The following is a 23,255-nucleotide window of genomic DNA, read 5'->3' as shown; positions in this document are numbered from 1 at the left end:
GTGTCTGAGGTGGGGCGGGAGGCTTCACTCCTTGGGGTGGACAGCTGGACAGACCGGTTTGGAACGAGGGGGTGAGGGGAAAGGCCAGCACCCAGTGCCCGGGGCACAGCACGACTGGCACCGAAAGCTGTGCTCCCGGTTCCTGATGTGGGTGTGGGCGAGGCCAGGGCAGGGGCCGAGGCAAGAGCGGGGAGAGGCCTGGACCTGTCAGCACAGGTCCCTGGGCAAAGTCCTGGCCCATCCTCCCCACGCTGGACGCTCAGCCCTTTTCCCACCGCGTCGCGCCCCTGCCCTCACTGAGAGTGGCAGGAGTTCTGATTACCAAGGAGCCGCCAGTTCAATGCCCAGACGTGGGCGGGACCTCCACCTGGGCCACAGCTGAACCCACCAAGCTCCTTCCCCAGCTGGCCTTGGCTGGTGGGCACTGGGGTTTGGGAGCCCTGCACCAACCACACAGACGACACGGAGGCCAGGTGAAGAGAATTAAATAACGTGTGATTTTATTTCATTAGAGATAAAACCAGCAGCATCACAGCTTGAGCCCTCGCCCCACCCCCTCATCCCTCTGCCCCCCCACGCTTCTGCCTAATGTCGGTAATGGGGGCTTCGGGATCTGGACCTTGAGCGCCTGGAGAGAGAAAGGGGAGAGAGAGGCCCCATGAGGGTTGGGCAGGAAGCAGGGAGCCCTGCTGTGTAGGCACGTGCACACATACACCGACATGCTTGGGACCACTGGGGCTTCAGCGATGGGGAAGTCAGCTGCAGAGAGGGATGTTCCCGAGGGGTGAGGCCAGGCCCTACGACTGGAGGGGACTGGAGGGGGCTGGGTCGGGACGGAGCAATCAGGGCTGGGACCTCCTGCCAAAGGGCAACTGTGATTTCCCAGGGAGCTGGGCCAGCCTGCTTATTACCTTCGGGAAGAGCTGTATTCTCGACCTGGAAAGAAAGGACGGGTGAAAACAAAGCAAGTGCCCAGGACCAGGAGTGCGCTCCAGGGCTGGGCTTCCAGTGTCTCCAGCTAAGGCAGCGCCTGCGCTTCCGGCCCGTCCGCTGCTGGATGCTACCTGTGCCCCTTGGCCCACACCCATGCGCTGGGAACGAGCTTTTCTTCCAATTCCTGTAAGTCCCTTGTGGCTGAAGCAATCACCGTGTGTTGTGTGTGTGACTAAAAAGTTTTAATTTGTAGAAGGCTGATGTGGAAAATGTACCATGGTTTTTTTGTAACCCAGTTTGACATCTCTTCTTTTTTTTAATGCCACAGAGCCTCCAGCCCGGCTCTCCAGACCAAGCGACCACAAGGACACTCACTGTAACGGGGGGAGGGCGAGCGGCTCTGCCGGCTGTACTGGCGTTCCCATTCTTCTCTCTCCTTCTCTCGGCGTTCCCGTTCCCTGCACGGGGAAGGGGAGGCAAACCAGGGGAAGGGGTGGGCATTCAGCCGGCGATAACACTGAACTGAACTCCACGGCTGGCTGGGTCCCTGTCAGGGCAGGTGCTGGGAGGCCCTGGCTCCCAGCGCGGGGCTGGCTTGCATTCAGCCGTTCCGTTCGGCAAATGTTGATCGAGCACCAGTGTTCTAGGGGCAAAGCACACAGCAGGAACCCAGCAGCCAGACCCGACTTCTGAATGGGGACACGAACAAGAACGGGAGAAGGACACAGACAGTGCACACTGGGATGCCAGGTGCAGATTAGTGCTATGAAGAAAAGCGGAGTGGGGCTGGAGGATGTTGTGTTTTGGGGTGCTACTCCACACAGGATGGTCAGGAAGGACCCCTGGGTTCAGCAAGGGAGGGAAGTGGGTGGGTATCTGGGGAACAGCAGAAAAGGTAACCCAAGCTGGAGGCTGGCGGAGCTGGGAGGAGGTCACAGTGGCCGAAGTAAGCTGGGGATGGGAAAGAGACTGGGGGACAACATGAAGGCCAGGCGAGGGCTTTGATTATTTTCATCCACCCAGAAGGATAGGCCAGGGCTCTGGATCAGAGCAGGTGGTGGGGAACGCAGGGCAACCCAGAGGCAGGTGGGAGGGAAGGGGTCTTACTTCATACGGATCTTGCGGGCCATGGCTCGAAGCTCGTCTTCCCGCTCCTACGGCAGGGATGGCAGAGATGGCAGGATGGCAGTGAGGGCAGGGCCGGGCCAGCACCCTGTGTGAGCCCTATGCCCTCACCCCAACCTGTACCTGGCGCTCGTGCTCCTGCTGGATCATCTTCTCCTGAGCTGCCTTCTTATCCGCCTTGACTGTGGGGAGGGAGAGACACGGTGGCTGAGGGGTGCCCTCAAGCCCCCGCCCCCCGCCCCCAAGATGCGGAAGCTGAGCTCAGAGAGGTCAACCAGACTGCCAAGGCCCTAAACGTGGTGGCCGCAGGGCAGGTGCACACCCACTCCTCCCCAAAGGGCCTCCTATCTGGCAAAGGGCAGGGCCTCCCCATGGTCAGGCCAGAAGGAAGAGGGGCAGGGGAGCCCTGGAGGGGCAGGTGGCGGGACATACACTGCCTGTTCAGTGCCTTCTGCATCCTCAGCTTCAGCTTCTCCTGTGGCGTCAGCTTGGGCTGGGGAGGGGGAGAAGAGGCAGGAGACCGGGTGGGTGTCCCGGAGCTTCCACAACCCACCTCATCCGAGAGCCTGGGACTTGCGGGGGCACGTGTGTAGGACTGGCGGGCTGTGGAGACGGGCCACGAGGGTCTGGGAGCCCCAGTGGACAGCTGAGGAGGGCAGGGAGGCACAGATCTCAATCCCCGGGGCTGGATCTCCCGGCCCACCCGGGCCCCCCTGCAGGCCCACCGGGCCCAGCTCTTGGGCACTGCTGCTGGCGGGAATTACACGGGCGAGTTCCAAATTCTTACTGACTTTGGCAGCTCCTGTCTCTTTACCAGCGGCAGGTTCGGTCCTGGGAGAAAGAAAAACCAGCTGCCACCTTTGACCCCACGCGCCCTCAGCACTGCCCTCAGAGCAGACAGCCAAGGCCGTGGTCCCCTAACACCCCGCAGGGAGAAACCAGGTCCCTCCTGGATCCTGCAGGACAGGGCCATGTCCCCCTCTGACCCCCGACCCAAGGCAAGGGCGTGACTCCTCAGAGCCCCCAAGGGCAGAGCTGTGGCCCCCTCAGACCTCCCAGGACAGGACCAAGTTCCCTTCAAAAAGAGCACAGTGGAGTCACCCTGCTCACCCGAGCTCACAATCCCCTTCCCCCAGCCCTGCCCCCGCTCACTTTTTCAGCTTCTCGCCCACAGCGGGGGACGCTGCCGGCCTGCCCAGCTTCTCCCTTGGGGGCGACGGCGAGTGACTGCGGCTGCGGCTCTGGCTGGGGCTGCGGCTCTGGCTGGGGCTGCGGCTCTGGCTGGGGCTGCGGCTGCGAGTCAGGCTGCGACTTCGGGACGGGCTGAGGGACCAGCTGCTGCGGCTGTGGCTACTGCTGTGGTGCCGGGGACCCCGGCCGCCCCGCCTGTACCGGTCCCCTGAGCGGGAGCGGCTCCTGGGGGTGCGGTGAGGCAGGAGAGAGGCCGTGAGGCTCCAGGGACCCCATGTGCGCAGCGCCCCACCCGGGCACTGAATCTACGAGCCTCCTCCGAGGCCCTGGGGTCCTTGTGTCTCCACTCCTCTCCCGCTACTTTCCTCAGAAATCCTCCCTGGCCTCCCTCAGTCTCTAAACAGAGACCGCCCTCTAGATACACCGGCCCTAAGATGGGCCTTCACTTCTCACTAGACACCCATTCACCCACTTCCCTGAGAGGTGACCTCTGGGAGGGCAGAACTTGGCTGGGGGCCCCCCCTTGTATGCTCACCGCCTCCTCACCTTGCCAGGTCCAGGGTCTCGCCACCAGTGGGGACGGACCCCCCCACCCCCACCCCGCAAGACTGCAGCACAGACCCACAGGATCCAGTCTGGGGACGTGCAAGCCCCATCCTCTATCTGCTCAGGACCCTCAGGCTGGCCTCAGAGATGTGACCAGGGCCCCCCTCCAACCCCAGTCTTTCTCCTGACATCGCCCTGTGTCAGGCTCCAGGCAACGACCCAGAAGCCAAACCAACGCCACACACTGATTCTGGTGGGACTGTCCTGGGTTTTTACAAAATTCAAATTTGGTGGCAATATTGAGAAAACAAGAGCTGTCCTTTAAAAATCCAACCCAACTTCTCTTGAAAAACCAGAAGACTGAGCAACACCACGCCTGCCACTGAGTGGCCAACGAGCCCAGCAGATGGGACGTGTGCTCCCGGTTCACCGGGGCCCACGCGGCCCCTCTATTTTACCTGCTAGACCTTGTAGGTAGCTGACATTGAGATCCACACAACAATACCACGGGTAATGATGCTGATGGCAATAAAAGCACTCATCGAGTGCCAGGCCCTGCACTAAACACTTACGTAGAATTCACTTGGCACAACTTCACGACTCAGTGAAGGGGACACTGTTTCTACAGATGCAGAAACAGGCCCCGAGAGTTCACTAGCAGGGCCAGGATCCACACCCAGCCAGCTGCTCCGCAGTCCACGCTCTCACCCGCCAGGCCATGCTGCCCCTCCACAGGCAGCCCTGATCCCCTCGGGGAAGCGGACCGGAGGGACGCTCCCGGCCCTAGGTGACTTTACTCCTGCCCCACGTGCAGCGCTTGCCTCACGCCCCGCCTTCTCTCAAAGGGCCGCCTTGACTTTCCGGCCCCTACCCACGGAGTGCCCCAGTCCTAAGGGTCGCCAGCTGCAAACACCTGGGGACTCCCCGTGACAAGCGTAGCTCCGTCTCCCTCCCCACTGCGTCCCTGAGAAGGGAGGCTGTGCTCCAGCCCCGGCCGCCACACCTGGAGTGAGCACATTCCTCCCCCCACCAATCCCTGGTCTCCCCTCCCAGAGCCTGGTCTCGCGGAAACGGGGCCCACGCCCAGCCCAGTCCCCACACCCCAGCCCCACGCACCTGCTTCTGCGCCGGGGCCCGTAACCGCTGCGCCGGGCAGGCGAACGGGAGTAGCGGTGTCCGTCTCGGGAGCCCCCACCTGAGTGCCGCCGGCCGCGGCTCCGGGATCTCGAGTAGCGCCGGGAGCGGGAGCGGGAGCGCGACCAGGACCGGGAGCGGGAGCGCGCATGGCGGCCAGAGCGGTAGTAGCCCCCGCCGCGGCGGGAGCGGGAGCTGGAGCTGGAGCGGGAGCGGGAGCTGGAGGTCCTCGAGGCGGAAGAGGAGGAGGAGGAGGTGGAGGAGCGGCGGCTGCAGGTGGGGCACGGAGGGCCGGTCAGCGCCGGCCCGGGCCGTGGCCCACCGCCGTCCCGAGTCCCCCCCACGGCGGCCGGGGCGTAGGGCGGGCAGCGTGAGCGTTACCGACCGGGCGCTGGCATTGCGTCCCGGTGCGGGGCCGCCTGGCTGGGGGGGCGCGGGGGGCTTCCCTGTGGCGGCCCCTGACGCAGCTGCTGCAGCTGCGGCTGCGGCTGCCTCCTCATCACTGCCCCCAAAACTGGTGATGAATGTGATCTTCTCCTCACGGCCTGGGGTCGGGGAGCGGGAGCGGGAGCGGGATTCGGAGCTGGATTCCGAGGGCGACCTACAGGGCAGGGAGCAGGGGGCTCAAACGCCAGGCTCCTGGAGCCTGTCCACCAGCTAACAGAAGCCACCACAGAGCAACAGAAAAGAGAACAGCGGAGCCCCGAGCAACAACAGACAGCGGCGCGACGACGAGCAGAGCCAATGGGCGGAAAGACACCAGCTATGCAGGGATCGGACTCCTGACCACGGAAACCTTCTCAGAACAACCAGGAAAAGGAGGAACAGAAAACTGTACTATTAAAAAGGGATGAGCACCTCTGTAATGTAACAGGAAAAGATTTCCTCAGCATAGATGTCAGGTCAGGTGGAAAGCAAGTTCTAAAGCGTTAACTGTGATATAATTCCATTTTTGTGAAAAAAAAGTATGCCTTATCCCTCATGGCGCCCACGGATTGAGCACTTACTGTGCCAGACTTTTCATCAAAAGGTGTACCTGCCTCATCTCACCTATCCTCCCAGGAGCCCCGAGGGGTCCCTCCCACACCATTCTGCAAAGGGAACTGGGGTCAGACTGGGGTCTGTCCACCCTCAAAGCCTCTGTCCCAACCACTCCCACAACCAAGAGACACGCGTGTGCAACCAGGCCCTTCTGCGCCTGTTATTTCCCAATGCTTATTTCTGGGAGTTCAGATTAAAGGGACTTGACTTCTAAGTCCCACCTTCCTGACACGTCTGGTCATTTTCCACACAAGACTACGTTAACGTTTAAATCAGAAAAAATTTTAAGGTTCACATTTAAAGGAAAAAGAAATCAGGAAAGCAGGCTAACACTCTAGAAAACAAAAAATGATTTAGACCCCCAGAACACATTCTCCAGTCTGTGATCTCAGGGCAGCCTACAGGGTGGGCCCCCTGCCCCTCCTCACCACCCCTGCCCTCCATCAGCAGGACTGCTGGGCCTTGGGAACTCACCGCTTATAGGGGTCATAGGTGGGGCTGTCTCGGCGGGCGTAGCTATGAAGAGAAGAACGGGATGGGACAGATGGGGTGGGTTTGGGATTAGTGTGCACAGAAGCAAGGCCAATCCCCAAGCTGGGCGCCCAAGGCCACACGCTGGGCACAGTGATGAGGGGGCTGCCGGCCAGGGTATGGACCCTGATCCCTCCTCCTACTCACCTCACATCTGTCCGAAGCCTGAACCTCAGCCCTGACCCACAATGTCCCAGACCCACCCTGACCCTGAGCAACAAGGACTTCAGCAGCCTCCGACCTGGCTGGCCTCTGGACCCTAGACTAGAAGCGACCCTCCTCCCACTCCAAGTCCCTGGTTCTGCTGGGTCCTGGCTTACTAATGATGATGAAGTTAAAACTAGAAGAGCCAACACGTCTTAGAGGCACACTATGCGCCAGGCACTAAGTGCTTTACTCAGTGAACTCAATCGCTCTTCCTAACAACTCTCTGACATGGGTACTGTGATTATTCACACTTCACAGCTGAGGAAACAGGCCCAGAGAGGTGAAGTCACTTGCCCAGGGCCACACAGCTCATAAATGAAAGAGCCAGGAGTCCAACCCAGGCCACGTGACCCTGAGCCCAAGCTTTTATGCACTACACTGACCTGCACCTCTACAACTCTTTAAAGAATATTTTCCAGACCGCACATCAAACCCTGAACCCACAACAGGTCCCTTAAGCTTCACAGCAACCCTCAATGACTCCCATTAAACAGAGGAGATGGGGCTTCCCTGGTGGCACAGTGGTTGAGAATCCGCCTGCCAATGCAGGGGACACGGGTTCGAGCCCTGGTCTGGGAAGATCCCACGTGCTGCGGAGCAACTGGGCCCGTGAGCCACAACTTCTGAGCCTGCGCGTGTGGAGCCTGTGCTCCGCAACAAGAGAGGCCGTGATAGTGAGAGGCCCGCGCACCGCGATGAAGAGTGGCCCCCACTCGCCGCAACTAGAGAAAGCCCTCGCACAGAAACAAAGACCCAACACAGCCAAAAATAAATAAATTAATTAATTTAAAAAAAACAAAAACAAAAAAAACAGAGATGTGTCAAAGAGGCATGGGTTTGCCTGGAGCCCCGGGCTGGGCTCTCCGCATCAGACTGCCGCATCCAAACCTGCCCGAGACCTCGCTGTGGGCACTGGCACAGCCCCTCTCCTGGGAGGTGATGGTGTCCCTTTTTCAAAAAGGAAACTGCAGCTCGAGAGAGAAAGTCACCTGCCCAAACTCTGACAGTGAGGAAGCGGCCAAGCAGCAGAACCAGGTCAGAGTCCGGGGCCAGGCCCGTGCCCCTTGGCTCTGCTCTCAACCCTTCCAGACACCCCATGCCACCTCGCCACTGGCTCCCAGGGAGCATGGCAAGCGTCCCGAGTCCAGCAGGGTGAGGGGAATGGCTGGCAGGGCAGGTGTCCACACGCCCCTCACAGCCACTCCTACTCCAAACCTTCCCTATTCACTGCCCTACTAGGAGGTAACTGCCCGCAAGCGGCAAGCTTGCCCCCAAAGTCTTCCTGAGCCCCGGCTCCTCCCCCAGAGCCCTGAAAGACTGGTGCTGGCAGGGTGGGGGCATGGGGCAGAACCCATCCTACCTGGGTGGGCTGATCTTGCGGCCCCTTAGCCGCTTCTCCCGGAACTCCCTCCGCTGGCGCCGGGAGCGACGGCCCTGGAGCAGGGTGGGTACGAGGCTGGTGAGGGTGTGCCTTCCAGGAGACACACACCTGCCCTGCCACCCTGGCCCAGCCCTCACCGAGTACATGGCCTTCTCCTCCTCAAGGGCCTTGGCGTGTTTGATGGCCTCTGCCTCCTCCTTGTCTTTCCGGAGCATCCTGCAGAGGGGCACGAGGGGCACGATGGAGGAGGGGCCAGGCCACAGGCAGAGTCACTGCAGGAAGTGAGGAACCCCAAGCCATCCTGGGGGTCTTGCATTCATTTAGCACTATTACTGAGCACCCACTGCATGCCAGGTGCTATTTCAGGTATTAGGGATTATTGAAAACAAACAAAAATCCCCACCCTCTTGGGCTACCATTCTGGGGAGAAGAGACACAATGACCAAGGTCACATAACATGGTATGTTAGATGGTGAAAGCCTCGATGGGAAAGTAAATCTCGGAAGGGGGAAGGAAGTCCAGGGAACTGGTAGAGGCTGCTGCAGCCTTCAACAGGGAGGTTGGGGAAGCCACCCAGAGAAAAGTGACAGCTGATGAGAAACCTGGGGGAGTGAGCCGCGCAGGTGCCGACAGAGCCAACGGCACACTGAGCGGCCCCGAGGTCAGGTGGGGCCTCAGGCATCAAAGGGGTAAAGAGGCCATGGAGGCTGGGCAGGGGTGGAACGTGTGGGTAGAAGACCAGACAGGTGAGACTTTGCGGCCATGGTGAGGAGGCTGGCTGCTCCTGAGTGAGGTGGGAGTCATGGAGGGTTCTGGGCAGAGGACGCTGTGTTCAGACTCGGGAGTACTCAGACTCCAGCTCAATACCCTGTCAGATGGGACCGGTCTATGTGCTCCACACCGGTGTGGCACAGGGCAGAGGCTCAACCAGCAACTGCGAGTGAATGATCCAGGGGGCGAAGCCTCTCCACTGGAGGGCGCTGTCCACCAGGCCCAGGAACCCCGGGAGTTTCCAGGGGTCAGATGGCCTCAGGTCACACAGCTGGGGGCAGCCTCCACTTCGAAAAGGCCGGTCACAAGTACCCACCCCACGAGCTCAGGAGCCTCTGTATGTCATGCCCTGGCGCAGGGCCAGGCACACAACTGCTCGGGAAGAGGGGTAGCAACATATGCCAGGTCCACAGGATGTGGAGGGGCGTCAGCCCGCCGGCCTCACCTGACGAAATCGCCATCGGCCATGCCATAGGTCGTGGCCTGTTTGTTGAGATCTGCCACCTGCTCCTGGTTCAGTTCGTCCACGTCCACCTCCACGTCTACACCAAGAGAAAGGCTGTCAGGGACCAAAGCCGAGCGGGAGGAAGGGGAGAAGGGGCAGTGCCCTGGGAGTTGGGGGCAGGGGTGCCCACCAGACCGCAGGCCTCTGCAGGGAGGGAACGAGTCAGCTCATCTCGGCATCCCCAGGCTGGCACAGGGCTTGGCCAGAGGCAAGCACAACAAACGGTGGGTGGGGGCGGGGAGGGGTGTGTGATGTGGAGGAAGTAAACAGGGGAGTGAACGGGGGACGGACAGAGGGCGGCTGAAGATCTAGGTGGGCGGGAGGCAGGGGGTTCGGGTCACAGGCACTCAGAAGCCAGATGCTTGATGGCTCAGTGGAAGGTGGGACGGACGCTTCACATATGTCTGAATAAGTCTGAATAAACAGCGGGTGGGCTGAGTGAGAAAGGGATGAGAGGTGGAGGGAGGATAGGCATTTAGGTGGAGGTGGGCGGCAGCACGGGGGATGAGGCTCTATACTGGAGGAACACTTGTTTTCCAGAAGAGAGAGAAAGAGAAGGGGAGGGAGAGACAGAGAGGCTGACACAAGCAAGGAGGACAGACTCAGAACCTAGGTGGGGACAATATCACAGAAGCAGAGTCCTAGAAACGAAGGAGAGAGACACAGAAGGGGAGGCTGGACCAGGAGGACATGAGTGAGACGGGAGGACAGCAGCGCCCTGGAGCAGGGGCGGGAGAGGCGGGGCTCGTAAGCACAGGGCACCCCACAGAAGGGGAGGGACGAGACACGAAAACGACGCCCAGGGACTGTGGGGGGGGGAGGGCAGAGAGGGGACCCCACCGATGTCGGGGATGACCTCATCTTCGTCCGAGTTGCTCTCCTCCTCGGCCGGTGACTCCTCCTCCTCCGGCTTCTCTGCCACCTTCTCCACCTCGGCCACCGTGCTGTCCTCATAGGTGTAGCCAATGGAAGCCTTCTTCTCTGCCAGCCTGGGACAGGGGAGCCATGAGCCAGGGAGGTGCGGGGCGGGGGTGGGGGCGGAGACCATGGGCAGGATGCAGCCCAGGCCAAGCCTCGAGGGCCCGCACACCGCGCTGCCCGCACGCCGCCCTCCCAAGTTCCAGGGCAGCTCGGCGCCCTTGCCTGCAGACCCTCACTCACGCTCTCCCTCAGCCTAGAACCCTCTGTGGCCACCTCCCACCAGCTCTTCCCTCCTCCTCCAGCCCCAATGCACCATCCTCCAGGAAGTCCTCCCTCAGGCGGGATCGAGCACCATCCTCAGCTCCCCAGCCCCACTCACACTGGATCTGTCTCCCCCCGCCCCAGACTGTGAGTTCTGCAAGGGCAGGCCCGAGTTATCCTGGGTAACAGCACGGCCCAGCCTGGTCCAGAACGGCGCAGGGGCCTAGTGCATGTCTGCTGCTGAATTTGGTCAACATTCCCTGACGCCGTCCCAGTGCCAGCCTCGTCCTGAACGGGGGGGGGGTCAGGGATAAGGATCAGAGTCATCAAGAAGCTCCCGCCACACCGTGAATACTCTTCAGGTGGAGGGAAGCAGCAAGCGCTGAGGACCGCAGTGGGGGAACTGCTCAGCAGCAGGTGGTAAGGAGGCAGGGCTCCAGGCCCGCTGGGGGACAAGTGGAGCAGCGGCTGTCCTGGCGAAGGGGGGCCACTCCTCAAGGGACACAGCCTGGAGAGGTCCCCCTCCAGAGCGACATCAGCCGCTGCTGGCCACAAGCTGACTGCACGGCAGCAGAGGACAAGCACTTCACAAGCTCCGTCTCTGGTAGTCCTGGAAAGTCCAGGCAGGGGGCACTGCTGCCAGCCCCCTCACAGGGGAGCACGCCAAGGCTCGGAGGGAAGTCCGCACCGGCAGGATTCAAACCCAGGCCTGTCCAGCCCAGGGCCTGCTCTAACTCCCTGCTCTAACTCACCTCCTACCATCCCACGGGTTGCAAACGCAGTGTAGAGGTTTGTCATTAAACCCTTCCCGTCCAGCTGCTGCTTCCTCCTCTAAACATTGAGCAATCGAGCGCCTACCCTGTGCCGACCAGCAGTCCCGGCTCTGGGGAGCCCCAGGTGGACGGGATGGACGAGGCTGTGCCCTGTGGGGCTCACGGTCCGCCTGCCTCCCTCAAGCCCACGCTGCCCCAGACCCCGACTCACTTCTTCTTCTCATCCTCACTGGGTCTCTGGAGGCCTCCGTATAACTCGTCAATGTAGATCTGGTACAGGCACTGCTCCTCTGAGACTGGGGCAAGGCAAGAGGCACGTGGGTCAGAGGGGGCTGGGGACACTGGGAATTCAGGGGGTACACGAGAACGCAGTGGGGGGCGCGTAGGAGGGCAGGTGTGACCCAAGCACAGCCGGGTGCAGAGTCACGGATTCCTAGATAATCACACCGTGTGTGGTGAGGACACAGCAGCTGCAGGAGGGCCCTGGTGACACCACTGACTCGCCATGCAACCCTGATCAAGGAACTGAGCCACTCTGTGCCTCGGTTTCCTTTTCTGTAAAATGGGACCACTGGCAGAACGAGCGCGTTGTATTCCGGCGCTGCTACTGTTACCACTGTTAGGAAGGTCTTCAGCTGGACCCCTCAGAACGACAAAGCTATCCTGAGCACTGGACGTCAGTCACCTGGACCCCACGGGCCACTCCACTCTGTGCTCTGTGGGCCAGTTTAAATTAAGCGCGGTTAATCTGGGCTCTCGTTCATCCACAACACGCAACTCGAGGAGCTCAGCAACGTACTGGAGCCTCCCCGGGTCTTCCCGCAGTGAGACGTGCCCGAGTCCCGGTGGGACCCTGGGCAAGTCCCCTTGCCTCGGTGGGCCTCAGCTCTTCTATCTGTAAAGCGAGGTGGGTGGGCCGGGCGAGCCCAGGCGTGCCACAGTACAGCCCTCCCCGCAGCCTCCGCGGTTCTGCTGGTAGTCTACAAAGCCCCGCTGACCTGCCTCACGTGAGCCCCAGCCACGCCAGCCTTCTCTGTCCCCCCAGGCCACCCGCCTCCTTCCCCCACAGGGCTGTCCTCGTGGCCCGGAGTCCGACGGCCTCTCCTCACTGGGGAAATCTTGCCCACCCTTCCCTGAGCCAGCCTCGGCCAAGCACCTCAGAACAGCACACATCTGTCGTGACGGCGCCTTAGCTTGTGACTACCACCTGCTTTCGTGATTACGTGGCTCCCCCACTAGACCCCTGCTCCCAGAAGAGTGCCTGACACACCACAGGCGCTCAGGAACTGCGGGAGTGAATGAATGAATACAGAGTCAGAACTGAGGGAAACCCTGGCTCCATCACCAAGAATCTCTGTAGCCTGGGGGGAAGGCAAAAACAACAACAGCATCAACGATGACGCGTTCCCCCTGATTCTAAGGCCTCAGTGATTGCCAAAATCTGACAATCTCTGATTTTAGAGATGCTAAAACACCTATTTTAGAAACAAAGAAATACGGAGACAGTGAACCCACAGGGAGGGCTGACTGCCAGGCGCAGTGCAGGGCCTTATGCACTCCTCACCGAACCCTCACAACCACCCCAAGGGACAGAAACCACCTTTATCACCCTTCTCCAGGACGAGACCGACACCTGCCAGGCTAAGGGACGAGTGTGTGGCCCTTAATTTCACAGGGAGAGCCTGGGAGTGGGGGGTCTCAAAGTCCTTCTCAGAAGGCGAGCTGAAGTTCAGAGCTGTCCAGCAAGAGGCAGCAGTGCTTAAGGGCAGGGTGAGAACCCCAACTCCTTGGACATGGTGTCCCCCCCCAACCACTGAGCCTCGATGTCCTCATCTGTAAAATGGGGGCATCACCCTTATCTTGCTGGGAGGTTATGCAGATGTACTGAGATAACAGAGACGAAAAACTCTAAGTTTGTCAGGGTCTGAACCGCCACAAGCCCAGAGGGGAAAAGTCTCTAAACCTGTTTTCTCATTTGTGAAGTGTTAACGGTGATGGCTTGGGAAAAGAACACTGGACATATATGAACGCTTGGCAAACTGTCAAACTCTGTCTAAATATTCATTTAAAACAAGGAGAAATTTCCTTTCCAGAGCTAACATTCTGACCCATGCAGGCGGGGGAAATACACAGAGGAAAATAATGTATTCTTGCTATTTTCACCAATTTTTTAGGAAAAAAGACCACAGAGTTAGAGGGCATGGGATGTGGAAGTGACTGTGGTAGGACCATCTAGTTCACCAGACATCTCCTGTACCAATTCCAGAGACAGAGGGCCCCGAGAGAGAAAGGGATGTGAACAGAGTGGGTCCATGACAGAGCTGGGACCAAAACCCAAGGCCCCTTAGTAGAAAGTACTGGGATAACTTTTCTTCCCAACCTTGTTGAGGTCTTCCAGTCTCCAGGGACACCCTCCGCCCCTCCCGCCAAAAAAACCCACTCCCCCGCCACCCCAGGTCACTCACTGCCAGCAAAGTCGTTCTGCACCAGGCCTCGGTAGCGCTCGTAGTTACATTTCCGCTCGTCCGACTCCTGTTCTGGGGAGCTTTGGGGGAGGTCAAGGTCTTGAGACCACAGGGAGAGGGTAGACCCCCATCCCAAGCCAGCAGGAAGGGGGATGAGGGGCGGGGGGGCCTCCCCACGTGCACACCTCCTTCCTTCCCAGGACGGTGACAGGCAGGCCAGGGCTCAGGAAAGAAGAGGTGCTGCTGGGTAGGACTCCCTGACTGGCAACCCCTGGGGGAGGCAGCTTACATGGTGGTGAGCAGAGGCGGGGTGTAGTCAGGGATGTGGTCCAGGTGGGCGCGGACATCGAAGCGGTCAATCATGTTGTTGGTGTCCCCCTGCCAGGGCATCCTGAAGTGGGGAGCAGGGGAGCAAGGAGCCTAGGGTCCCCACTGCCCAGGACACAAAGTGCCTGCTCCCTGCCACCTCACGCTTGGGAGTCTGGCCCCAGCCCCTCTGATCCCCATGCCAGCCCCACCCTCACCCCCCACCTCTCAGTCCCTTATGCCACCAACCCCCCCACCAAATCTACATTCAGGCTCCTGACATGAATAGGGCCCTGGGGAAACTGGGGCCCTGTTTTTCAGAACCAAGCAAGAGTGGAGAACTCGAACCAGGTCCTAGGGGCCGCCTTTATAAGTCCAGTCACCCCAAAACACCCCCTCCGGCAACCTACTCTCTGCTGCATCTGGGCCTCTGGCCCCGGCCCCACTCATTCCCCTCTAAGTCCTCCTCCAACCACTACACCACGGGGCCTTTATCCCAACTGCTGCCGTACAGCCTTAGCTAGTGACCTTCACCTTCCCATGCAGGCCAAAGCTTCCCTGCCTGAGACTCCGAAGGTCTGTACCCCAGGTCCCTTTGGACCCCCAACCCTCAGTCACAGATACTACCCTACCACCAGACCCAGTCTTACATGTTAACGGGGCTCTCGGCGGCCAGGGCAACTGCAGAATCCAGGTGCACCTTGCAAGCTCGACCATGCACCTGCAGGAACTGGGCTGGGTCCTTCTTCTGCAGGGAAGGACAAGATGGAGGTCACCACCCAACGGAGCCCCAAACCCTGCCACTCACACACAACCAAGTTAGCAGCAGGCTCACCTCTGATGCCAAGCAGGCCCTACTTCAGAGGTAAAAGAACCTACACAAGGCTGGCAGCACTAACGGGGGCCACCTAACCTCTGGGGACAGGGGAAGGGTTTCCTCTCGAGGTGGTAGCAAGAGGCTCTGAGCTCTGGTCCCACCTTCCACACAGCCAGTATCAAGACCCACCTCCCTAAAATACTACCCCCAACTCTTCACCCCACCCCCACCCCAAGGCCACTCATTCAGAGGCAGGTGTGAGCACTTTGGCAAGGACCAGCCTCTAAGACACCAGGACTGCATAAGCTCATGAAAAGACAATCAATGTCACTCTTCACCAGAGACATAGCAATCAGAACTACAAGACACCACCTCACACTCACTAAGATGGCTAAAGTTGAAAGGACAGATGATAGTAAGTAATATTGACAAGAATATGCAGAAATCAGCTTCTTCAAAAAGTTAGACGAAGAACTGCCATATGACACCCAGCAATTCCACTCCTAGGTATATACCTGAAAAAACTAAAAACAGATACTCAAATGCTTGTACACAAAAGTTCACAGCAGCACTACGCACAATAGCCAAAAAGTGGAAACAATCCAAATGTCCATCAATGCAAGATAGATAAACAAAACATGGCATATCCAGACAATGGAATATTGTTTGGAAGTAAAAATGGAGTACTGATCTACACTACCACATAGATGAGCCCTGAAAACACTACACTAAGTGAAACAAGTCAGTCACAAAAGGCCACATATTGTATGATTCCATTTATGTGAAATGTGCAAAACAGGCGAATCCATAGAGACAGAAAGTAGACTGGTGGCTGCCCAGAGCTGAGGGGCGCGGGGAACGGACTGCTCATGGGTATGGGGCTTCTTTTGGGGGTTATGAAAATTTTCTAAAATTACATTGTGGAGATGGTTGCACAACCCATAGAATATACTGAAAGCCACTGAATTGTACAGTATGTGAATTATAACTCAATAGAGCTGTTTTAAAGAAAAAAAGGTACCTAGATGGAGAATGGCCCCTGAGCACCCCCCACCACCTGATGTTACACCTTACACTCACTTATCGCCTCAGGCCTGAGGCCTCCTGTGGGTGTCACGATTCCAAGTCACCAGAACTGCATCAGGAAAGGATAAAATCTAGCAGCAGCAGCTCCCACCACTGAGCTTCCCGAGCGCTGGGCCCTGGCTGAGCTGCAGCCCCTGCCACGTCAAAGGAACCCACAGGAGCCACGAGCCGGGCTGCTGGTGCCCCCCACTAAACCCCGGCCACACTCCCAGCACCACCTCCCCAGAGCCCAACCCCTTCCCATCCCACCTCCCCCGCCCCCCAGCCCTGCCACCTTCCCCAACCACTCGGTGGCCTCCTGGCCTCCTCCCCACTCCCTGCTACCACCCTGGCCCTCTGCAGCCCATTTTCCGCGAGGCAGCCTGAGGGGTTCTGCTAAAACCTATCAGGCCACGTCCGCCTGCTCAGAGCCTCGCCGCCCCGGCCTGGCCCTCTCTGACTTCTCTCCCCCGCCTCTGCTCCAGGCGGCCGGCCTCCAGGCCACAGCACACTCACTGCTCTCGCCCGCTTTGCCCCTCACTTATTCCCCGTCTCCTTCTAGCCGCCCTCCTTATCACCTCTGCCTGAACAGCTACCCCCCAACCCGACTGCCTCTAGCTCCTTAACCACACCGTCTGCTTCAGAGCACCGCCCACCACGGGTCACCTGTCTCCCACACTAGACCGCAGCTGCCGCGACGCAGGATCTGTCTTGCTCACTGTTGCGTCCCCAGCGCCTAGAGCAGGGCCCGGCCCACAGCAGGCGCTCAGGAACACTGACCGAAGGAAAGAGAACGAACCCTCATGGACAGAGGAGGAGGCCGAGCCCCTGCAGGAGAAAACCATCAGCATCAAGCTCCCGCGAGCCCGCACTTGCTCGCTCTGCCTCCACCTCCCGCCCCAACCCCCAGGTGGCCGGCGAGCAGGCGCTGAGAAGGACGCTCACCAGTGACCACAGCTACCACGGGGCTGCTACCTGTCCTGCGCTCACTAGGTGCCAGGCTCCAGGCCGTTCTCCCTCTCCTCTCACGCCTGAAGACGCTGAGGGTGGGGTACATCCGAGCCCACGGGGTCCAGCGGGGTGGCGCTGCTGGAATCCCACTCCTCACCCCGCACCTCACCTGCCTCCCTCAGTCCCTCACCTCGGGCCACACAGCGCCCTCGGCCCCGTGACCGCCCCAGCCAGGTCTAAGGCCAAGAGCCCCTCGCGTTCTGAGGCTGCGCCAGGCCAAATGCCCAGCTCCCACAGCCAAGACTCACGTGGGACACTGTTTGCAGGATGGACTTTGGCCTGTAGCGTGAAGCCACTGGCAGTGCCAGCACCACAACAAGGAAAAAAGCATTGGGCGGGGAGTAAAAACCAGGGTCCATGGACTGGCTCTGTTGGGAGCGTCTGGAAAAGTCAAGGAACCGGACGTAAAGCCAGGAGCTGGGGACTTCCCTGGTGGTCCAGCGGTTGGGATTCCGTGCTCCCAATGCAGGGGGCCCGGGTTCGATCCCTGGTCGGGGAGCTAGATCCCGCATGCATGCCACAACTAAGATCCCGTGTGCCGCAACTAAAGAGCCGGTGCAGCCAAATAAATAAATATTAAAATAATAATAATAATAATAAAAATAAAAGCCAGGCGCTGAACTAAGTGCTTTATGTACATCTCAAACTTCTCCATCATGGGAGAAAGGTGCTGCTCGCACCCCCATGTCCCACGAGGGAACTGGAGCGCAGAGTGCGGAGGCTCACTTTCTCCTGATCACACCAGCCATAAACAAACTAGGATCTGAGCCTAAATGGTCCTGACTCCAAAATCCTTTTTTTTTTTTTTTTAAGTGAAAGGTACAGTAGCGTTAATTATATGCACCTTGCTCTGCACCGGATCTCTAGAACTTTTCCAGCTTACAAAACCGAAACGCTATACCCAATGAACAACTACTCCCCTTTTCCCCTCCCGCAGCTCCTGGCAACAACCATTTTCTGTTTCTAAGGTCTTGACTGCTTCTAAGACCTCATACACGTGGAATTTTGCGGTGTTTGTCTTTTTGTGACTGGCTGATTCCACTAGACATAATGTCCTCAAGGTGCCTCCACGCAGTAGCATGTGACAAGATTTCATTTCTTTCTAAGGCTGAATAATATTCCACTGTATGTAGGGACCACTCTTCTTTACCCATTCATCAGCTGATGGACATTAGGTTGTTTCCACATCTTGGCTATGGTGAATCACACTCCAACGAACATGTACAAATATTTCTTCAAGACCCAAAATCTATTCTTAACCATTGGATCATTACATCTCCAGGATCAGAGTGGGTCAGAGGAGTTCATGGAGTCTTTCACTCACTCATTCAACTGTTAAGCAGGCACCGACTCCAGGTGCAGGCGTTGTGCTAGGGCCATGGCAGTGACCGAGACGCCAGCCCGGCCCTCAGGGCTCACAGTCCAGTGTGGGGGACAGACCCATCCCCCACAGTGACGACCTAGAGTGGGCAGTGCTGGGATAGGGGAGCCAGGGGATGCGTCATTTAGCCTGGGCCCTCCTGGAGAAGGAGATGCCGGAGCTGAGATCTGTTTTATTTCCCACTTTCACATCAACAGGGAATTGTTTCTTTATCCAAACCACTGATCAGAAGAAAGCTGACAAGGACAGGAGAAATGACAGAACTAGGGTCAGCTAGGGAGAGAAAGCAGGCAGCGAGGACAGATCAGCAGAGAAACCGGCTGCCTAGACACACCTGCCCGGCCCATCACAGCTGACCTCGGCTTCTTCCACACTCGCCTCAGCCGCCTCTCCAGGCCCAAGAGCAAGATGAGAGACCCGTGTGACAGCCCCATCCCCTCCTCAAAGCAGCCATCATCCACAGCTTGGTGGCTGTGATCTGAACGCTGATCACGTTCCCGTACGGGGACAATGGCTGCTTGTACAGGCCTGCACCACAAAGCACCCCACAGACACTGTTGTATTCTTGAAGCTCTTCCCTGTCACCCTGTCATCACCACTGTCCCAAGGGGGAAAACAAAGCTCAGGGAGCTCTCCAGCTAACAAGAACAAGAGCATGGAGTCCCAGGCCTTCTAAGTGGCCCAATTCCAGCCTTTTTTCCTCCACACCATCCATCAACCTGGATGCTATTCCACCTCTACTTGGTAATAACAACAACCTCAGAACCAACAAGAGCCGGCATTTACTGAGCAAGTTACCCTGGGCAGGCCTGCCCTCGGTGGTCTCTGTGCCCAATCTCACTATATTCCAACAGCCTGGGAGAGAGGTGCCCTTGTCCCCACCATTTGTGGCAGACCATGAGTTGGCAACCAACATCCACCGCCCCTTCTTCGATAGTAATAAGACTCCTAACATAACTGGCACTAGGCCACCCAGAATACAGTCTACGCCTCTTAGCCTTCCTGGCAGCTGTATGTGACCATGGGGCTACTTTCTGGCCAGGGGGATATGAGTGGACATATCATGTGCAAACATCTAGAGACTTTCTTAACTGGCATGAGCCCCCTGGCCTCTTTTCCCTCCCTTCTTCTTCCCCGCTGGATGTAATGAAAACATGATGGCTAGAGCTTGAGCAGCCCTCTTAGACCTTAAGACAACACTGGGAAGAGAAGCCACGCATGGCTGAACAACAAAACGGTCCCTGAGCAGAAACGGCCACCTCTGGGCTTTTATGTGAAAAGGAAATAAAATTCTATCTTGTCTAAGCCATTGATGCTTCAGGTCTCCGTTATTCACAGCCAAACCTGATTTTACAGGATACATCATTTCACATGCAGAAGAGGAAACCAGGCTCAGGTATACAGTCACTTGCCTGGGCCACGTGGTATGTAAGTGGAATAGCTGGAATTGGAACCCAGAGCCCTGTGACTCCAAACTCTTAAGGACCTGGTATGGTTTGGTATTTTGCCTCCCGGCTGTGTCACCTTGGACAAGCTGCTGCACCTTTCTGAACTTCTATTTCTGCAGTAGAAAGCCCAAGTGAAGAGCTAAGAGAGGTCCAGGGTCAGAGAGTCTGGGTTAGAACGCCAGCTCTGCCCTCTCGCTATATGATCTACGCCATGACTCTCTGAGCCTCAGTTTGCTCAACTGTGAAATGGAAACAATAAAAAGCAAACCACCTCCCAGGCTTGGGGTGACAATTTGATGAAGTGAAGACGCATGTCAAGTGCTCAGCACAGTGGTTAACACATAAATGCTCAACAGCATTAACCATTATTATCAGCATCACCTTTAACACAGGGATCAATACCAATCTCTCAGGCCTGCTGAAAGGACTAGAAAGAATGTGCCGAAGTAGCAGGCACGGGGTCTGGCACACCATGAACCCTTAATAAATGGCAGCTATTCATTCCTGAGCACTGATTGTGTTCTTGGTCCACTGCTGGGGCCTCAACAATAAGCAACACAGACCCAACCCCTGCCCTTGTGGTCATGTTATAGTTATTCTGACACCACTGGAGAGGGGCTCTCTCTACAGCCCAGTGGTTCCCTCCTGGGTGACAGAAGGCAACTGAGGCGCTCTCAAAGATTCCTCTCCTAGGGTAATAGCAGCCTCTATCTCATGGGTGACTGTGGGGATTCAAAGAAATCATGCATCCAAAGCTCTTTTCAGAGCCTGGTGCCTGCGAAGGACCAATTAAAATGGTAACTGCTATGTTTTATTCATCTGTTCTTTTAAACCACGTTGGGCTCAAGCTTGGAATGCAAACATGACCCAAATACACCTAGTCCCCAATCGTACAGAGCTGGATAGGTGTATTAAATTCCACAAAGGGGAAGGACAGGGAGCTATGATGGCTGAGTATGGAGGATGAGGAAAGACTTCCCTGAGGGTTGAGATCTGACAGATGAGCAGGAGTTAATCGAGTATAGGGAAAGCTCATGCACAGGCCCTGTGGCTGGAGAGGGCTATATAATTTGGTGAGGTAAACTGGTAACTCTTTATACATCTTCTTTGGTTGTTAGAAAAAGTAGCCTAGGTATTGAGGAGGCCAGATGGCGTGAGCAAAGGACAAGGCAGAAAGCAGAGTGACAAGAGTCTGGAGGGGGTGGTAAAAGCCAGAACATGCAGGGTCTTAAAGGCTGTGTTGAGGAGCCTGGCACTAGGGGGTCACAGAGAAGTTCTGAGCAAGGGAGGGACAGGGTCAGCTTTGTGCTTTAGAAAGACCTCTCTGGCCCCTCTGAGGAGGGTGGATTAGAGGCGGCAGGACTGGAGGCCAGGAGACCAGGGAGGAGGCTGGGGCAGTGATGCAATGGTAAATGAAAACGTCTATAATAAACACCATCTAACGGGAGAACGGAACCTAGTACGCAAATGCCATTTCAAGCTGGGGTCTCAAGAGCAAGTAGTAGTTAAACAGGTGAGAGGAGGCATTACAGGTTCAATCCCTGTGGTGGCAGAGACGGAAAAAAGGCCAATGGAGCTACCTAAGGATGAAGCTGAGAGGCCAGACCACAAGGGCCTTTTATATCACAAGATGCAGTGCGCTCTTCTCTCCAAAAGCAACTGATGCATCAAAGCATCTAACAGGGGAGGGAAATGGTCAGACTTCACTTAGTAACGATGATGGCACTCCTTCGGGGTGCCAAATTAAACCTCAGGAATGCTGAGCTCTTCGGGGCACTGCGAATACAGCAATAAGCAGGACAGACAACATTCCGGAGGTGGCCAATCTTATGTCTGGACTGCTCTGAGTGTTACAAAGACTTTCCTCCTTCCTACTAACCCCAGCTCTGTACTGAGTCCACACCAAACAACACAGTATACTACAATAAACAGAATACCTCAAGTTTTTACCAATGATGACGCTCAAAAACTGGACATTCTCTTGAGGAAACTGGGCTCTGGCGTTAGCGTATTTCCAAGCCCAAATCGTACCAGGAGGACCAGGGCCCCACCCTCCAGCAGAGCTCCCAGCCCAGATTCAACGTCACTCACGATCTTTTCATAGTACTCCCGCCGCCGCTCTGCCCTCTTTTTGTAGTCGACCATCATACCTCGAAGCTTCCGCTCATGCTTCCGAGCCTCGTGCCACATCGTGGTGAGGCCAGGCCTGGGGCCTCAACCTGAGCGATAAGGAGAGGGGTGTCAGACGGGCTTTAAAAACCATATAGGCAGAATCTATGTCATCTAACAAGTTGGTGACAGAGTTGATCCTGAACAGCAGCTTCAGGGAGGGGAAGTGAGGCTGTGGAACTGTGCTCCAGATGCTCAGGTGTATCCCAGACAACTCTGATCCAGTACCCTGGGCATTCTGAAACCGCCCCCTCGGGTGATTCTGGAGTGAGCATCCCTGGGAAAGGGGTATCCTGTGTTCAAGGAGCCAGAATCAAGGATGAAAGGTTCGGGAATGGAAGGAACGAGTGTTGGAAGCAAGGTCTGGAGACAGACCTTGAGCAGCTGGGGCTGGAGCTCAAGGGAGGGGGAAGAGCTGAAAGGGCTCCCACCAGGGGGCATCTGTGGGTGTGCGTATGGGTAGAAGGGGTCCGGAGATGAAGGCAACTGGACGAAGAGGAGAACGATTTTATGGGAACAGAGTAGTGGTTTAGAGGTAGGGGTCGAGGGCAGGTGAAGGGCGTGGACGGAAGACGGCGACCCTTGGGGGAGGAGGGGGAGCATGGGAGAGTGCTGTTAAGGAGAGACCAGAGCGCGGCTGAGGTCTAAAGACGGAATCTAAATTGCGGGCGCGGGGTGGGGGGGTAGGGTAGAGACCGAGGGAAGCGGAACGGGCAGACAGGAGGGGGTGGGCTGAGCTTCGGGACGAGGCTGGAGGACAGAGGCAGAGCCCGATGGTTTGGACAGGGCTCGAGCACCGGGTCTGGGCCTGAGGGTTCGGGATAAGGTTTTTGACAGGAGGAAGGGACCTGTGGCAAGCGGCGGGGTCCGACGCGGCGAGTTCGGCCCGATGGCGGGGGCAGGGCGCGGCCTGAGGCCCGGCAGGCCGAGGGGGTGCGGAGCGGTCGGCCCTCGAGGCCGGGGCCGATCGGAGGCTCACAACAGACCGGAGAGAGGTCGAGGCAAGGACGAAGCTGGGCTGACGTCCGCCCGAAGCCAGGAGGTCACGGCCAGCAGCCTGCACTCAGCAGCTCGCCGCCGCCTCCCACCGCTGCGCTCGCGCGCGGCCCGCACCGGAAGCGGAAGTGGGAGGCTGAGTGAAGGGGGAGGGGCGGAGCCTGGCGCAGGGTGCTTCCGCTAACGCGAGGGGCGGGGCCTATATTCGGGCGAGGAGGGTTGGGCGGGGCTTGGAGGAGATAAGCGGTGTGTCAGGAGATCCTGGAGACTTTGTACG

General features: G+C 57.8%; 1 protein-coding gene across 2 annotated transcripts; it reads right to left on the bottom strand.

Moving 5' to 3' along the window:
* Window positions 1-474: 474 nt before the first annotated feature.
* CLASRP (CLK4 associating serine/arginine rich protein) lies at window positions 475-23,113 on the bottom strand. 2 transcript variants are annotated; one of them, XM_068527549.1, is made up of 21 exons: window positions 22,831-23,113; window positions 21,905-22,032; window positions 14,742-14,839; window positions 14,075-14,176; window positions 13,786-13,865; window positions 11,532-11,616; window positions 10,206-10,354; window positions 9,306-9,402; window positions 8,227-8,305; window positions 8,069-8,142; window positions 6,445-6,486; window positions 5,315-5,530; window positions 4,912-5,199; window positions 3,211-3,474; window positions 2,850-2,889; window positions 2,491-2,551; window positions 2,182-2,240; window positions 2,041-2,087; window positions 1,309-1,391; window positions 912-936; window positions 475-628 (listed from the first exon to the last, which is right to left on the bottom strand). In XM_068527549.1, exons 2-21 carry the CDS (start codon window positions 22,001-22,003, stop codon window positions 586-588), a joined length of 2,031 nt encoding a protein of 676 aa, XP_068383650.1. In that variant the 5' UTR covers window positions 22,004-22,032; window positions 22,831-23,113; the 3' UTR covers window positions 475-585. The 2 variants fall into 2 exon arrangements, 1 of the variants encoding a protein (XP_068383650.1); XR_011071279.1 differs by lacking the exons at window positions 475-628; window positions 912-936 and having other exon boundaries at window positions 1,340-1,391; window positions 2,846-2,889.
* Window positions 23,114-23,255: the final 142 nt, after the last annotated feature.

The sequence above is a fragment of the Eschrichtius robustus genome, chromosome 19 (assembly GCF_028021215.1).
Source record: "Eschrichtius robustus isolate mEscRob2 chromosome 19, mEscRob2.pri, whole genome shotgun sequence".
Classification (NCBI taxonomy): Eukaryota; Metazoa; Chordata; class Mammalia; order Artiodactyla; family Eschrichtiidae; genus Eschrichtius; species Eschrichtius robustus.
Note: the sequence above shows the minus strand (reverse complement) of the source record. Positions and strands in the feature narration are given on the sequence as shown.